Source organism: Chiloscyllium plagiosum, chromosome 24 (assembly GCF_004010195.1).
Source record: "Chiloscyllium plagiosum isolate BGI_BamShark_2017 chromosome 24, ASM401019v2, whole genome shotgun sequence".
NCBI lineage: Eukaryota > Metazoa > Chordata > Chondrichthyes > Orectolobiformes > Hemiscylliidae > Chiloscyllium > Chiloscyllium plagiosum.
Genome location: NC_057733.1, coordinates 17,473,924 through 17,491,818, shown reverse-complemented (window position 1 = coordinate 17,491,818; position 17,895 = coordinate 17,473,924). Strand labels below are relative to the sequence as shown.

The window sequence follows — 17,895 nt, the reverse complement described above, 5'->3', positions numbered from 1 at the left end:
GACAGCTATCTAAATTCCATCTGGTGGGAAGGTGACCAATTAGCAGCATGTTGTGAGACCTTGTGCCCAATTGGGACACTAAGCTGGGATATCATGCAGCAGAGGAGTCATGCCGTGAGCAGAAAACCAGTTATATCTTCAAATTTGAAGGCCACTGCTCCCTGAATTTCTTCTGAAAGGCTCAAAAACGTCAATGGACTGAAACATCATGCAGATGCCACCCCCTTCCCTTGCGTAATCTGCTATGCAGCTGAGATCCCAGCACTAGGTATTTTCCTCTGCCTGCATGCTGCCTCATTATACGTTTTACAAAACAATCTTAAATCTATTCCTGTTAAATGCCCAAGCAATGCAACAAGAAATAAAATGAATCACTTTTACTCAATTTAACAAGTTTAAAAAATTGGTAATTTCAGGTTTCCAATATTCTGCCTACTCACCTTCTGACATTTTTGAAACTCGCCACATGACACTATTATGGTGAGATGTGGAGCTCTAGGGGCAATTTGTAACTAGAAGACCCAGCCTTATATTTCCTACAAGTGGATCATGTTTTCTCAGGAGTGGCTATTACAATAAGTAATAGTTCAATATCACCCGGAACAATTATGTCAGGTTCTCCTTCTACAGTCCAACAGATCGACACAAGATTGCTTGCAATGCAATGTGGCTTGTAGAATTTCCTTCAGACCGGCTTTTGCTATTAAAGTAGTTCCTGATTTAGAAATCCATCTATGGCTAATATTAAGATAAACAACAAACATGTACACAGGGAAGCTACTGATATACAATGTGTGATGGTGAGGTTGGTGCCTTAATTTTCTCTCACAACAACCACTTGCATTACTGCTTACTTTACTAAAGTCAATCTGAATTATTTAAGGTAGCTGAAGTGATATGCTCTTCTGACACAGAAATAGTTGTGTTTTATAAAACAGGTTCATAACAGCTATGAATTATAGTTTCAAGATGATCCAATGAGACAGCAATAAAGATGGATGATGTTTGATATGTAGTATAATGGTACTAATTCTATGGTGCTGTATAAGAATGGAGTTTACTGTGGTGGAAAAATTCAAGAAAATATCAGCAGTCTCCTCATGGGTAAAAACTTCAGAGGTCTGAATTTCACCACTTCAAAGTTTAACTAGTGGATAAATGTAAAGAAATTCTTTTTAAACTAAATTTCTTGGTATGTGTTTGAAAATTGTTCAAATAAAACTTCAAAAAAAGTCTAATAAAGTAGAAGCAAAACTCATGATTTTATTGAAGAATGTTTTAGGGTCAGGTTGATCATACAAAACAGAACGTTAGCTCTTGTACTGTCCACCTGAATAAAGGATGTTGAGGGAGCAGAGGTGCCATCTTGTGGGGGAAGGGTTACATCTAAACATGACATTTAAAAAAACACATTTTGCTAACATTAGTGCATTCACATCTGACTCATTCAGCATTTTACCCCCTGTAGGATCTTAAGGAAATCGGTAACCACATCAAGAACAACATCTGGAGGGGAATGCTGAGGTTGAACACAGTCTACTCTTTATTCGCTTGTATTTTCACATGCTGAGCAGCTCTTCAGTCATCTTCTTACATGCCCTGCTTTGTAGTGGCATCCAGATTGGAACAGTTTGTGAAATTCATCCGAGATCCAGTAGACTGAAAACACATTTAGCTCAATGCATGCCCTTGTCTGTCCAGACACATGATAAATCATCCATCATAGAACGCCTGTGTGCTGCTGTGGTCACAAAAAAGAAGAGATTCACCCAAAATCCTGAACTCAAACTAAATAGTTGGCTAATTGTTATTTACCTTTGATTTTATGATTAGAAAAAAATATTGTTTTAAAAATACTTGGTTCACACAAGGCTTTAAAGGCAATGTAAAATTTTAACAGGCTGCTAAGCATCTTAGATTTCTTCTTGAAAAATTCAATAAAACTAGCCAATAAAAATTAGCTATGAAATAATCCATTATACAAGACATTCTCCTGAAGCCAACTTCTCATAACCACTCATATGAAATAGATTTTGCATGTGAATGAATACAAGATTATTTTCTGATTCTTTATTGATCGAGTAAAAATCAGCAAAACTGCAAATCCAAAATAAATATCAATGTCGGCCTCTGGGCCTTTGAAATATGGACCAACAGTGGGTACCAACTGAGCGGTATGATGTCACCTGAAAACAAGGTGATAGGGACATCACTAGTCCTGATCCTCAGAAGCACCAATATAAACCCTTTCTCTCCACTGACTTCCTATATGTATCAAATCAGCTAATACTGAAACAAAAACAGAAATTGCTGGAAAAGCTCAGCAGAATCTGAGGAAGGATTACTCGAACCCGAAATGTTAACTCTGACTTATCTTCACAGATGCTATCAGACCTGCTGAGCTTTTCCAGCATTTGCTGTTTTTGCTTCTAATTTACAGCATCCGCAGTTCTTTCGGTTTTTATTCAGCTAATACTGAATTTGTTTTTTTGCAATGTGAGTTATTTAAATAAAACATGCACCATCAGCAGCACAGTAGGCTCCAGTGTGATGAGTAAATGGCTATTTTTTTTTTAAACCATGTTTTTAAAATGGTCAAGAATTCACTTAAAAAGGGTGGCTGTAAAGTGATGTAAACTTTAATGAAAATGTATTTAAGATGGTCAATCATATAATGAATAAATAAATAACCCATCCTGAGCTATATCTTTGTCAAGGATTCTCTTTCAATGAGGAAGGGCTGATAATTCAAATTAATAGCTGCTCTCCCAGTTGAGCTTCAAAGATTATATTCTGTACAATCTAAATGATTGTTATTATGATAAAGAAATGGAATTTAACTCTCCTAGATAGTTAATTGATCTACAAAATATGTCTGATTAAATTATGCAATTTTTATATTCCTAGCTCTAAAATTTGCTGCAATACCATTCAGTCCCTCATAATACCTCTCATGCATGATGTCCCCTCTAAACCAGGAGATAGACTTCGATAAACTATTAAACATTTGTTATTTTGAAATGGGGGTTGTGACTTAAGTATTGCAACTGCATTAAATCAGCTGTGCTTGCTTTTATTTTGTTTGATGTGAATTTATTTGAATTATAGTTATAGCTTCAGGCATAGCTCCACCAAAGCATGGGTGTACTGCTGGCACTGAAAAATCAAGAGTATAGAATAATCTATGCCGTTTCTTACGGTAATTTCAAAAGTGAAAATGGATTATTGCTCGTCTTTACTAAGCAAGATAGCAACATGTTGACAGCAGCTTTATTTTGATATTTAATGCTAATATAATCAGAGTTTGCAAGCATTTCCTCCACTCCTGTGGAAGACAATCAGATGGTGGTTTCTGTATAGGCTGACTTTACATCAGAACAGCACATGCGTGAGTTTGCTAAGTTATAAGTCAAAAATGATAACTATTTACTGGAGCTGCAAGATAAGAGTGCTTTGGACACAAAGACAGTATTTGCCCCATGATTAAAAACAGAAATTACTTGGTGTACTCAGTCTCTGTGTCACAGAGTTGTAAAGCATGGAGTCAATCCTGTGAGCCCAACTCGCCCATGATGACCAGATATCCTAAATTAATCTAGACCCAGCAATTGGCCCATATTTCTCTAAACCCTTCCTATTCATCTACCCAACCAGATACTTTTTAAATGTTCTAATTGCATGAGCCTCCACCAGCTTTCTGTGTGGGAAATCATGTTTCACAAACTTAATTGAATTTTTTGAAGAAGTAACAAAGAGGATTGATGAGGACTGGTTGGTAGATTGATCAATATGGACTTCAGTAAGGCGTTCGACAAGTTTCCTCATGGGAGACTGGTTAGCAATGTTAGATCTCACGGAATACAGGGAGAACTAGACATTTGGATACAGAATGGCTTGAAGGTAGAAGACAGAGGGTGGTGGTGAAGGGTTGTTTTTCAGACTGGAGGCCTATGACCAGTGATGTGCTACAAGGATTAATGCTGGGTTCACTGCTTTTTGTCATTTATATAAATGATTTGGATGCAAACATTGGCGGTATAATTATTAAGTTTGCAGATGACACCAAAATTGGAGGTGTACTGGACAGAAAAGGAGGTTACCTCAGAGTTCAACGGGATCTTGATCATATGGGCCAATGGGTTGAGGAGTGGCAGGTGGAATTTAATTTAGATAAATGTGAGATGCTGCATTTAGGAACTAGAGGGCATAGGTTTAGGGTGAGAGGGGAAAGGTACAAAAGGGACCTAATGGGCAATTTTTTCATACAGAGGGTGCTGCGTGTATGGAATGAACTGCCAGAGGAAGTGGTGGCGGCTGGTACAGTTACAGCATTTAAAAGACATCTGGATGGGTATATGAATAGGAAGGGTTGAGAGGGTTATGGGTCAAGTGCTGGCAAAAGGGACTAGGTTAGGATATCTGGTCAGCATGGATGAGTTAGACTGAAGGGTCTGTTTCTGTGCTGAACATCTCCATGACTCTCTCTGGCAACTCATTCCATTCACGCAGCACCCTCTGCACGACAATGTTGCCCCTTAGGTCCCTTTTAAGTCTTTCCCCTCTCATCTTAAACCTATGCCCCCTAGTTTTGGACTGCCCTACTTTGGGAAAAAGACCTTTGCTTTTCACCTTATCCATGCCCTTCATGATTTTATAAATCACTAAAATGTCACCCCTTAGCCTCCAATGCTCCATGGAAAATAGCTCCATCCTATTCAGCCTCTCCCTATAGCTCAAACCACACACACCCCCTCTCCAAACCACCTTCGCCACCTCCAACAAGCCTGACGACATCCTTGTAAATCTTTTCTGCACCCTTTGCAGTTTAATAACATATTTCCTATAGCAGGGAGATCAGAATTGAACGCAGGATTCCAAAAGTGACCTAATCAATGTCCTGTACAGCCTCAACATGACATCCCAACTTCTATACTCAATGCTCTGATCAATAAATGCAAGCATACTTTACTACCCTGTCTATCTACGACTCCACCTTAAAGGAGCTATGAACCTGAAACCTAAGGTCTCTCTATTTGGCAACACTCCCTAGTACCTGACCATTAAGCATATAACTCCTGCCCTGATGTACCTTACCAAAATGCAACGCCTCATATTTATCAAAATTAAACTCCATCTGCCATTCCTCGGCCCATCAACCCATCTGATCAATGTCCCATTGTACTTTGAGGTAACGTTCTTCACTGCCACTACAATTTTGTAAGCGGGAACCTTAATACACATATCTCCTATATTCTCATCCAAATCATTAGTAATAAAGAACAAAAAAAACAGTAGATCTAGCACCAATCTTTGTGCCACACTACTGGTCACAGGCCTCCAGTCTGAGAAGCAACTCTTCACCACCAACCTCTGTCTCCTACTTTCAAGCCAATTTTGTATCCAAATGGCTAGCTCTCCCTGGATTCCATTTAACCTAACCTTGCTAACTCGTCCACTGTGCCGGAATCTTTTTGAACGATTTGCTGAAGTTCATAATAGACAACATCCATTGCTCTGCCTTCAGCAATCTTCTTTGTCACTTCTTCAAAAAACACAATCAAGTTTGTGAGACATGATTTCCCATGCACAAAGCCATGTTGACTATTCCTAATCAGTCCTTGCCTTTCTAAATACATGTAAATGCTGTCCCCAGAATCCTCTCCAACAACTTACTCACCACTGACGCCAGGGTCTCTGGTTTATAGTTCCCTGGTCTTCCTTACCACCTTTCTGAAAATATGGCACCATATTAGCCACCCTCCAGTCTTCTGGCACCTCACCCATCGCTATCAATGATATAAATATCTCAGCAAGGGCCTGGCAATCACTTCCCTAGCTTCCCACAAAGTTCTAGGATAGACTTGATCAGGTGCTAGGGATTTATTCACCTTCATGCATTTTGAGACAGCCAGCACTTCCTCCTCTGTAATGTGGACACTTTCCAAGATATTACAATTTATTTCTCTAAATTCTCCTAGTTCTCTGTGGAGAAATAATTCTACAGATACTGCCTGATCTGCCGAGTATTTCCATATTGTCAATTTTTTATTTAAGATTTCCAAAATCTGCAGTATTTTTGATGCTTGTATTAACTTGATCCATAATCACTTTCACAAAAAATCTATCATCTCACATCATCAAAAAAACAAGCTAATTCCATCAGATGGGATTTACTGCAGTTGCAGCAAAATACCAGTAAACAACTGAAACATTAAGAAACGAAAACCTATTTGGAGACTTAATTTTCATGGTACAATGTTGGACAAAATCAGTTCTAAAACTTAACTTGGTCAAAAACGTTGATTTTTCATTTGCTAATATACCTTAGTAGAAATTACTGGTTTTGGGACTCCCATCAGATCACACAGATGATTCCGTTGAGCTCGGACAGTGGGAAGATCAACATCCCTGTTATCAAAAGACATTTTCCACAAGTTAACCGTTTGTAACAAAGTTACAGCTGTCTAATTTTGTGGGCATGAACAGCACTTTTGTTAAGTACAGCAAAATTTTAAAGGTTGAAACAATTGACAGTAAAACATTCTTTATAAGCATGGTTCATCTTTGAACCTTGTTAACCTTGGATAAATTTCAGGCACGCTCCTACTGAAGCGTCATGTGCTAGAAATTAATTCTTTGTATTCAATAACAAAACCACCCAAACTAGAATATAAATTAATTTGCATTTTTCTTCATGACACAAGAACCACAACTGAGAGATCCATTCAGCCTACTTTTGAGGATTTTCTTTCTCTTTCCCTTAATGGTGGTCACAAACAATCAATGGCAACAATATCACATATTAACAGATACTTACTATGAAGCCTTAGAATAATAAAGTTATTGTATATTATCCAAAGATATTTTAATTCTGGAATTTCACTGCATTCCTCCACAACCCCCAATGAAGGAAACACATGAAGCTTCCATAAGCTCGCCATGGTTAAATATTTTTAAAGCTGAACTGTTTCACTTTCTTAAGACTAAAGCATTTTCAGCTGCAATTAAAGTTGCAAAGGAGCAATTTGATAATAGCCCATGATGTTCAAAACTATTATTATTATTATTCAATATGCTGGCTGGAAAGCTGATGTTACATTAGCAGAGAATTAGTTGCTTCACAGCAAAGGTTGAGACATTTAAAACTAGATGGCACACTTACAATTGCTGCTTCAAAGCAATATAATTTTAAAGTAGTTGTAATGAGCACAAAGTTGAGTGATAAATTTTATAGTTGGCAAAAGACTAATCAGAGGAATACTTATGGGGCATTAATTAGATTTAAGGAAGCAAGATAAGAAACAGATTGAAGAAAGTGGCCAAACTGCCAATGCCAGCTGGATGAAGTTAACTAAATCAATCCTTTCAACCAGAGCCTGCTCAGTGCAAAGCATTCCAAATATTTAAATACTTGAGTTGATCCAATTTCCTGCAGTCTCTCAGCCATTACATACTTTAATAGACAAATATGTTATCAGATATTAGATAACTAATCTTATTGGCCAACGTGAAACTTAGTATTTAATGCACAGCAGATGAGTGTGGATTGGACGCTAGAACTTTTCTACCTCTTCCAACATCATAAACCTCTATATGAAGTGGAAATAGCAATCCCGACAACATACAGTAAACTTTCATCTGGGATGGCACTAATATTTTCCTTTATGTGTTCTTTGCCGTTTCACAGCTGTGTAGTGCTCTACAAATAAAGAGAAACAGATGCTGTTTCATTTTACAACCATTTTATCAATAACATCTGGATGACTACAAAGATTAATACATTACTTTTTTTCCAAATTAATGTTTCTGTCTCTCTACAATACCTATTTCTCCTTTATGTACATTCCCAGATTTCATACCTAAGTTATCTCAGAGACCTACATTAAGGAATCAGAAAACAAAAGCACACAAGTAAACTTCTGGCAGGAGATTCTGAGTAATGTTGACAAGCAAAAACTTTAAATATCTATTTAGTTCTGTGTATGCTGAGGATAATGTGATATTAACCTGTTATTATAGTAAAAAATGGCAAGTTTGGTATTAGAGAAGTGAAGTGTGTCTTAGTAACAGATTGTAGACATTCAAGATTGTAGAAAACAACTACTATCCGAAGGATGAGAAATTGAGTCTATTTGATTTTCAACAAGATTTAACTGCTGTTAGCTGATCAGCTTGACGATCACTTAAACTTTTCAAAGCTGTATAATCACTTATCTATAATATAATTTTGAACATTGTCAATGCCTTTTGTGGTGGTGCATTCTATATAAACAAGGAAAAACAATATACAGACAACTCCAATTCTTGTAAAATATTAATAGGTAAGGTTTACAGCCTAGACCTCCTCCAAGTTGTAGGTGGATTTATATAATGGCAAAAAGTATGAATAATAATTGATTTAGAAAATGCCTTTCTGAATTTCTGTCAATATTGGTACTCATCAGTTAAGGCAGATACTATCCATAAACATAAAGCAAATACAAGCTTTATACAGGAGTACCTTCTTATTTAATCACAGGTAAATAAAATAACATAACTCAACAACTGAGGAAATTTCACTTAATTTTTGAGATTTTTAATAACCAAGCTTTCTTCAAACTGTCAAATTTCTTAATTTCTTGGTTTTTGCAGCTGCACAATTGTAAATTACAATTATTACAGACTAGAGAATTTGCGCTTGACAACAAAGTTTGGACAAGTAATCTTTTTCTGATAAGAAACATTTTTATGATTACAGATTGTTACAATTAATGAATTTAATAGAATGTTCACATAATAGGACTCTGCTTTCAATTTAAGGCAAAATGGATGGGATCACCTGTTCTGCATTCCACCTGACAATAAACCTCGTGTATTGACTGTAGGAGATCAAAGGAATGGTTTGATTGTTTTACTTGGAAGAAAGTGTGAAATATTTACACTTGGAGACAATGGCAGCAACTTAAGTGTTAATGGTAGAGACTGTGAATCTTGCAGTCTCAAGAAAGTGTGAAGTATGTTGGGTTGTGAACAAGTGTGCTTTAAACCATCCATTTAGTTTCAAAATAAGATTCTATTAGCAGTAGATTAATTAGCAGTTATATTTGGATAGAAGGCCCAAATGATTCATATTGTCACAGGGGATGAAGAAGGGGAGATAAACGCCACATTCAAGTTGCAGGTTTCTGTATAATATCAGTGAATATCACAGACAGTGTTTTTAAATCTATATGGATCTGAGCAAGAGAGAGAGAACAGCTAGGGGAAAAAGTAACTATCCAGAGTTTATTACCCAGGAATGCAAGTGGAAATTTACAAATCCAAGAGCAATTAAAATGAGTCTACAAGAGTCACCCAGCGTCAACTCTAAAGACAGTCTCTTAGAAAACAAAATCTCACTGTGAAAGGCAATCCTAAATTATAAATCACAAACTACAGTAAATGTTTTAAAATGTGAAATCTTGACCTGTTATCCGGAAGTTCAAATTTCTTTCAAGTGTTATGAGTCTCTATGAAGACCATAACAATATTTGTGAGCTATAGATCATTTACACCGTACAAAACATCTTTCAGGTTGTCTACATTATTAATAATGATGTTGGATAGCTGCTTAAGAAAATAACTTGCTTATAAAAAATCTATTAATTATATAGCACTTTGGACCACCAAAACACTTCATAGCCAATGAAGTATTGTTTGAAATGTAGCTACTTCTGCTTTACAGGGAATGTAGCTGCTGGTTTGCACTCAACAAACTCACACAAACAGAAATGTGATACACTAATGACAAATTAATCTACTGTTTGCGATATTGATTGAAGGAATAAATATTGGTTTGGACACCCAAATTCAAGGTTGGATTGTGTTTCTGAAGCACATTCAGCACAGTGCAAAGCTTACTTTTACATCAAATGTCACTTACCAGTTGTTGTCACTAAGACTTGCCATCACTTCATCCAATACCTCTGCATCAATTACATCATCATATGTTAAAAGCATTTCATACAGCTGGCTGGCGGTCGTTTTCCTTATCTGTGCAAAAGATTAATTAGAAAACAACTTCCATTAAACACAAAACCATCATTGAGCAAGTCTGTCACTTCTGGGACTTTTCAAATGAAATAAGATCACATAAACTATGTTAGATTATATTAATTGACTAATATTCTCAGTTTTCACTTGAAAATCCATTAAGAGTGAACTAGAGACTTGATGAGACAAGAGGTGGAATTTTACCAGAGTCAGACTGGGAGGTAGAAAGATGTCTGGTAGGAAACAATATATCATTTCAATACCTATTAATTAGAAAAGCTCAGCTGGGTAGTCAATGGTCTGGTGCTGTTATTGCTGGACTATTAATCCAAAAACCCAAGTAACGTTCTGGGAACCCAGGTTCAAATCTTGTCATGGCAGATGGTGGAACTTGAATTCAATAAAATTCTGGAATTAAGAGTCTAATGGTGACCAGGAAACCATTGTTGATTGTCGGAAAATCCCATCTGGTTCACTAATGTCCTGAGGGAAGGATAGTGCCACCCTTACCAGGTCTGGACCCACAGCAATGTGGTTGACTCTTAACTGCCCTCTGAGAACTGAAGATAAGCAAAAAATGCTGGCACAGCCAGTGATGCGCTCATCCCATGAACAAATTTTAAAAAAGGCTAATTAACAGCTGTTTTACCATAGGGCCAGGACTTTTCCACACCGCAAAGTGGAGAGATTGTGATATACATCATGACTTCCTTGACATGGGGGCAGAGGAATGTCTGCTGAACGTCCAGTGGCCAATGAAACTGTCAATTGGTGTCAGTGGCTAGTCCTCCAATCCAAGTTAACCAACAGAGAATTCAACCTTTCATTTGGCAGGGCATGACTGGCTCCAGCACATGAAAAAAAAATTTTTACTTGCCAAAAAAAACTTAAAGAACTGTGGTGCTGGAAACTAAAACTTAGATTTAGCAGCATCTGTGGAGAGAAAGTAGAGCTAACATTTCTGGTCCAGTGAGCCTTCAACGGTTGTAGGTGCCGAGAGAGAGAGAGAACATCAGTTAGACAGACAAAGGAATAGGTAAAAGGTCCATTTGGGAGAATCAATAGCTGCTAAGGGGGGCCAATAGTAGCTGACAAGGGATAAGTTGTCGTAGCAGCCCACATGTTGACAAGGCCTGGAGTGTGGGGTTGAGTAAGGACATGGGAGAAGGCGCTCTGGCCCTAAAATTATTGAACTCAATATTGAGTCCAGAAACCTGCCCATTTTCAGCTACTAATGGTTACTAGTTCCACATTCTAACTACTCTGAATAAAGCAACATTTCCTTATTTTCCAACTTAATTCATCAATAGCTGTCTTATGTTTATGACCTCTATTTTGCATTTTTCTACAGGTGGAAGCGTCCTCACCACATCTATCATTCAAAAATTTAAACATCACTGTTAGGTCACCTCTAAGCCCACTATCTTCTGAATAGAAATGCCCCTCCTGATCAATCTTTCATGATAACTATCATTTCTCAGTTCTTGTACAATGCTCATGAATTTTTTTATCCACCTTCTGTGCTTTTTTGCAGTTTAGAAAAGTGACCTAACTCGGGTTCTACATAAAATTAACATTGCTTTTGAATTCCATGACCCCAACACTCTGTTAGCATTATAATTGCTTTGATGGGCTGCAATGTTATTTTAAAAGAATTGGCCTTATCTGTCCTTAGATCCCCTTTCTATTCTATCCCATTCAGTTTCTAAGGGCATATGTGAAGCATAATCATCAGCATGGAGTGTTTGGGCTGAATGGTTTATTTCTGACCCTTTTTTTGTGTGTAGAACTTTGTTATATTCTAAAGTGTCAGTGACATTTGAATATTTCTTACCAAAGTGTTTCGACTCACGTTTATCAATGTTAATTTGTTATCTAATTGCCTGCTTGCAGGTTTTCTATAGTATTATGTTGCACTCTTCTTCAATGTTAGCGATACCTCATCTGGTTTGGTAAAACTAGCAGTCTTAATATTGTATTACTTGTCCCTAAGTTCAAATTATTCACATAAATTATAAATAAGTGGTCCTAGCGCAAATCTTGTGGGAGCACTGCCTACTAAAGTCCTCAAATCGGAATAACTACCATTTCCCTGTATCTGCTTCTTTTCATTTTTAAGCAATTTGTTATCTATTCAGCTGTCTGTCACCTTACTGTATCCTCATATTTGCCAGAGGCTTACCATGTGTTACATTGTCAAAGGCCTTTTGAAATACATGTGGTGACACAATTAGCTGATTCAGGAACTAATCACTGACCACATATTTCCACTCCAGGCTATACTGAATATCAAGAATAAAGTAGTAGAGAGAAAAAGGGGAGAAAACTATGATCAGCTCTTAAAAAGAAACTTCATACTATGTTTGCAATGGGGTCTGTCTGATCACTTGAGTAAGCCTGTACCTCAGAACTGGTTCATAGCAGGAGTCTCTCAACTAATATGTCATTGCTTACATGTAGAAGGAGTGCTGTTGGTGCAGTGGAAGAGTCCATTCCTCTGGGCCAGAAGGTTTGATTCAAATCCCATCTGCCATGGAGGTGTGTCACAATATGTTCAAACAAGTTTATTAAAAATATTTTTTTTTTGCTTAGATATGGATAAATACTTTAAATTTCCAAGTCTTACCTAATGTTTCCCCTTAATATGAGGCTACATTTGAAGTTTGAAGTTAAAAAATGTTGACGTTAAAAACATGCATAGCTAAAACCCTACACTCTGCAGGAAGTATACAATCTAATTCATTTATGTGATCTTTAAAAGATTATATAACATTTACATTATTTTTTCATCCAGAGACCGTCTGGTTTAATTTCACAATTTAACAACCTAAGATTTAAAATGGACATTCAGAAGACAAAATTTTCACTCCAGTTTTAACTTGTCAAAAATACAATTCTTAAAAATGTTAGTAAAATTGAAAGTACGATATCTAAAAATTGCACAGGGGTGCACCCACTGAAAATTCCACATCAACATCACATATTAAAGTATTCTGCAGCCACTTACTTTCTGCTGAATTTTCAACTATATAGAACATTACAGCACAGTACTGGCCCTTTGGCCCTCGATGCTGCACTGACGTGTGAAACCAATCTGAAGCCTAACTAACCTACACTATTCCATTATCATCCATATGTTTATCCAATGACCATTTAAAATGCTTTTAAAGTTGGTGAGTCTACTACTGTCACTACTGAGTGAAGAACCTATGTCTGACATCTGTCCTATATCTATCAAGATATAATAAAATATAATAAAATGAGCTAGAAGATATATGTTCATTTACAAATCTATTAAAAGTAAAATCTTTCACTTTAAATAGCAATCTCCCAGTTTTTTTAGGTATTTACTGATTCAAGGGTTTCTTCACTCCAGAGTTCTACTTCAGAAAAATTGGACTCCTCCCAAAGACTACATGACCGTTAACAGTTGTTAGGATAGTCATGGTCAATCAAACAATGTATTGCCTCTTTTCCATAAAACTGCTAAATCTCTGTTGGAGCTCTGATGTATTAACTATCCTTATGCTTGTTGGGTGATTATGATCATCCTTAAGCATTTGTTGCCATAGCAAACTTCCAGGATAGCTTGAAACCAAAGAAAGAACTGATTCAGAAGTAAGCTTCTCTTACCTTCACAAATTTATAAACTCAGAACTATCTATGGGTATCTTTATGCATTTTAATTAGTTACACTTTCACAACACCAGATTTGGTTGGGCCGTTTTGCTTAATTTTTCCATACAGATGCTGCAGCTTTGTACAAATTGCATGATTTATGAACGGTGGATAATTACATCATATTGACATAAACAAATACATTGCTCCAGCAATTTTAGTTTAATTTAATGAATTGTAGAAACTAAAGATTACCTTCACATGGATGCAAATTGCACAATGCATTTACGACAACAGAGTAAAAGACTCACCATGTCAATGTAATTGCCAAATAACTTAAAATAGCCTGTAGCTTCTTACATAGTTCATCAAATGGAAAATGTGTAACACATTCTACTGCAAAACTATCTGTTCTTAAGTGCAGAAAAAATTAATGAATGCTTACTGTTGGGAAGGGGTAGCACAATAGGAGCAAGAGCTGGAAAAGAACATTTTTTCTGATTTCGCCTTGGAACTGAATAAGACCACAGAACCTACAAAACAAGTCAAATCAATGAATATATAATTTAACAACAACATAATTTGCAGCTAGGACTTTATCTATTTAAGTGCTATGAGTTTTGTTAATTTAAAAGCATTCAAAGGAATATTGTGTGACAAGCATCAGATTGTAAGTAACAGATTTGTCAATATCATCATTTATTGCCTGAACAGTATTCTGAAAATGATACAATCAAGTACTAGGAACTTAAGTCATCTAGAGTAGTTTCTATCTCCTTCACAGATGGCAACATTTAGGCAATTTTACAAATTGTTAATCATCTTACAGTCTGAGCACAAAATTTTATATAGAATACTTAAAATTCAAATGCATTTTTAAAAAATTAGAAATGAGATTGGAAAATCATTTTTAAAAAACTTCTCAGAAATAGCGCTGTTGGCCTATGAAATACTATTTCACAAGTTAGATCAATGCCAGATTTTGCATGGGACATGTTTTCCTATGGCTTTTCTGAACATGATTCATGCTATTATTGTTCTCCATCTTGTAAGGCCTTTGAGTTTTCCTGGCTTCCCAAATTGCTAACATTTTTTTCAGCACCACTCCCCTACATACCTTAACCCTAATTTGATTGAAAAATTGTATAAAATTTGTCAGTAGATAACAGATGGGATCAGAATGGATTATGCCGTTTGGCTATACCACAAAAACAAACACATACAAATCTTTAGAAACATTAAGGCATGAAGTTTATGCAAAAATGCCAACAAAATTTCAAGCAAGCTTTTCAGTAAAGGAAGTCCCACGTGCTGATTCAGTGCAGGCACTGAAAAGTTTCCAAAGGAGATGGACAACGATCTTATCCTTTTCTCCTTGTTACTTCCATCTCCCTTTAACCCCAAAATAATTTAAAATATTCACAAATTACTCAATTTGGTATAATCACAAGCTAATAGTTAGCTTCAGTCAATCAGGCAAATGTCCTAAATGCCATTCAAAGCTGCTGCTTTTGGATATTTTAAGATTCTCACTTCAATCATGCTAACTTACACAGCATTTACATCAGGAAAACAGAATGAGCTTTATTTTGGAATACTGGTCAATTTTTGTCAGCATGAGATACAAAATGGTTAAATATGTAATTAACTTTACTGACAGAGGTGCAGAAATATAGCTTTCAAGAAAAGTAGCCTGCCGGTTTTACTTTCCCACGGGAAATTTGCATGTTGAGAAACAAGGTCTATTCTGAACTTGTATGAACATGCTCTGGAGTTTCTCTTCATCCTTCTGTCACTAATATTGTTAATTATGTATTTACAACTGTGATATGAGTAATGTTAAAACTGTAATGCTACACTCCTGCTGTTTGTTGGAGGCAAAGTAATCTCAATCCTGTAAGTACATCGTATTTCTTTGATGTTCACCTCTGATTTATATCTCTAATGTTGTGTATGTCCAATGGAATATACGCCACGGTTCCTTATTAACTTGCAACATATATATTTGAGAATGTATACAACAAAGGATGTTTCTATTTTATTTACTGAATGTGATATAACATTTGGTCCTTATGCTGACATGGGTTGCATGGTACTACCTTATGTGTAGGACATTTAGCCAATTGCAATATTTTTGACTACATGTTCTTATGATGGTACGATTGAGTGCTATGACATTATTAGCATTATGATTTAAAATGGAATCCATTGGCGTTATGTACTCAAGTTGGCTCACAAGGTTCTGAACTTTGAGGTCGAATAATAAATTACAAATTTGACTGACTTACTCCACCAAAAACAAACTTAAGTCAAAGCAATTAGTGAACATAACCTAAAAGGTGTTGGTGGTCAGAGGAGATCGGTACTCATATTCTCTGCTTGACCAGCCAAACATTAGCACCATTCACATCTTTCAAGAAGTTTATGAATCTAACACTCCACCTTATTATCCAAGAAGGGCCAAGTGTATGAAAGACTAGCTTGTGGTGATACAGGGGAAATATACTGATGTAGTATTACTGCAGATTTGACTAATACAGTGGTCAGTATAGACCATCAAAGCACAATTGGTTTTTAAACAAATACCTTTTTCATATGTGAAGATATTTGCATATCATGATATAACTTCCTCAACTCAAATAATCAATGTCAAAAAGTAAAGTAGTAATTCATTTGAAGTAGTAATCAAAATGCAACTCTATTTTCCAAACTGAAAATGCGAGAACAAAGAAAATCAATCTGAAAGACAGGAAAGGATTTCACTCTTGTAAAACCTATTGAAGAACAGCAATTTTGTCTGCTGTTTCAATTTAGACTGCTCTGAAATGACTATTGTAAATTGTAAGGAGGACCAAATCCTTAAAAAGGTGAAAATTTCTCAAAATGCAACTTAGGCTACTGCATGCCTCAATTACGACTGCAACCAAGAATTTGCCCAATCTTACTTCCCTGTGGAGAAACTGTCATCATTTTTAATTCTCCTTGAATGAGTTTAATATTTCATTGTTTAATCAGAATAGTTAGGTAAAGACAGAAGCCAATCAGCAAATGTCACAAGGATTGAATGTGGCAGAAAGTAAAACGAAACCCCGCATATACTTCAAACCTGGAAACTATTTGCTTACTGGTCTACCAATGTCAACTTGAGAGTAGCTGTAAGGATGAAGAAACTTTTGCGAATCACAAAGGGGCAAGAGAACATTATTAATATAGTTAATACTAATACTTTTCTTCCTAAATAGCTCTTGATCCATTTATGAACAGTAAGATTAAATCTCATAACTGATCAGGGTAACAAACATTATTCGTATATAAACTGGGTAAAAATCAGCCCCAACTTGCTAATTGGGTTTTTATCAACCTTCCCGCAACTCCTGATTGTGCTGGTTCTTATCTCATCAATAGATTCAGTAAAAGGACTGTAAAGAAAAACAAAAGTACTGTGCTTTTGATATTTTCTACCTCCACTTAATAAAAAGCTTTGCTAGCTCTATAAATACCAACTGAGATATTAGCTCAATGCGTAAAGTAGCGTAGATGCTCTTATCAATTTGCAGACAAGTGCAAAATGTTATCATCAATGTAAGATTAATTTTGCAGTATTACATTAGTCTTCCATGCCACACTTCTCAACACCCCTCTCTCTCAATAGATAGTAGGGTTCTGTAACTTTAAACCAAGCCAAAAATGAACTGTGTTTTGTGGCATGCGCACATTATGACAGCTTACTCAATTGCACTTCCAAAACAACAGGCTAAGTAATTAATTCTGAAAGTCAGATGCAATTGCAGAAAGCATGAATGATTCAGGTCATGGTAATCCCAATCATAGTCAGTGAGAGAACAAGATACAGTGGATGCCTGAATCTACTCACACAGAAATGCTAGCTCGAAGCTTCTGGACGTCTTTAGACTTCCGGATTTCTTCTTTGCAGAGGGTAAGTAACTCTTTGGCATAGAAATGACTGAGAAACATACAGAAATAAAACATTAAACTTGTGCAGAAAATTATTTATGCTATTTTCAGTGTATTCTGGAGGATGTTCTCATAGATTTTCTATTGTACTTGCATTTATGAATCAATGATGACAAAAGGGAAAGTTACTATAACCAATCCTTGTCCTTGTGTTAACATAATATTTTCCACCAAACACCATACGAGATTAATACTTCAATACCAAATTCTAATTTTATCACTGCTATGTTGTGAAGATGGTCAGCTTTACATTTCCGTGCATGCAAAATAACCATAATAAACATTGAAACG

The 17,895-nt window shown here is 36.1% G+C and overlaps 1 protein-coding gene across 1 annotated transcript in view; it reads right to left on the bottom strand.

Annotated features, from left to right (window-relative positions):
- Positions 1-1,243: 1,243 nt before the first annotated feature.
- Positions 1,244-17,895, bottom strand: part of tbcd (tubulin folding cofactor D) — a 277,831-nt gene continuing 261,179 nt past the window's right edge. The window contains exons 35-39 of the mRNA XM_043714487.1: positions 17,504-17,593; positions 14,075-14,162; positions 9,902-10,011; positions 6,324-6,408; positions 1,244-1,741 (exon numbers count right to left, since the gene is read on the bottom strand). Coding sequence (XP_043570422.1) covers positions 1,721-1,741; positions 6,324-6,408; positions 9,902-10,011; positions 14,075-14,162; positions 17,504-17,593 — 394 coding nt within the window. The 3' untranslated portion in view covers positions 1,244-1,720. The remainder of the gene's footprint in view (positions 1,742-6,323; positions 6,409-9,901; positions 10,012-14,074; positions 14,163-17,503; positions 17,594-17,895) is intronic.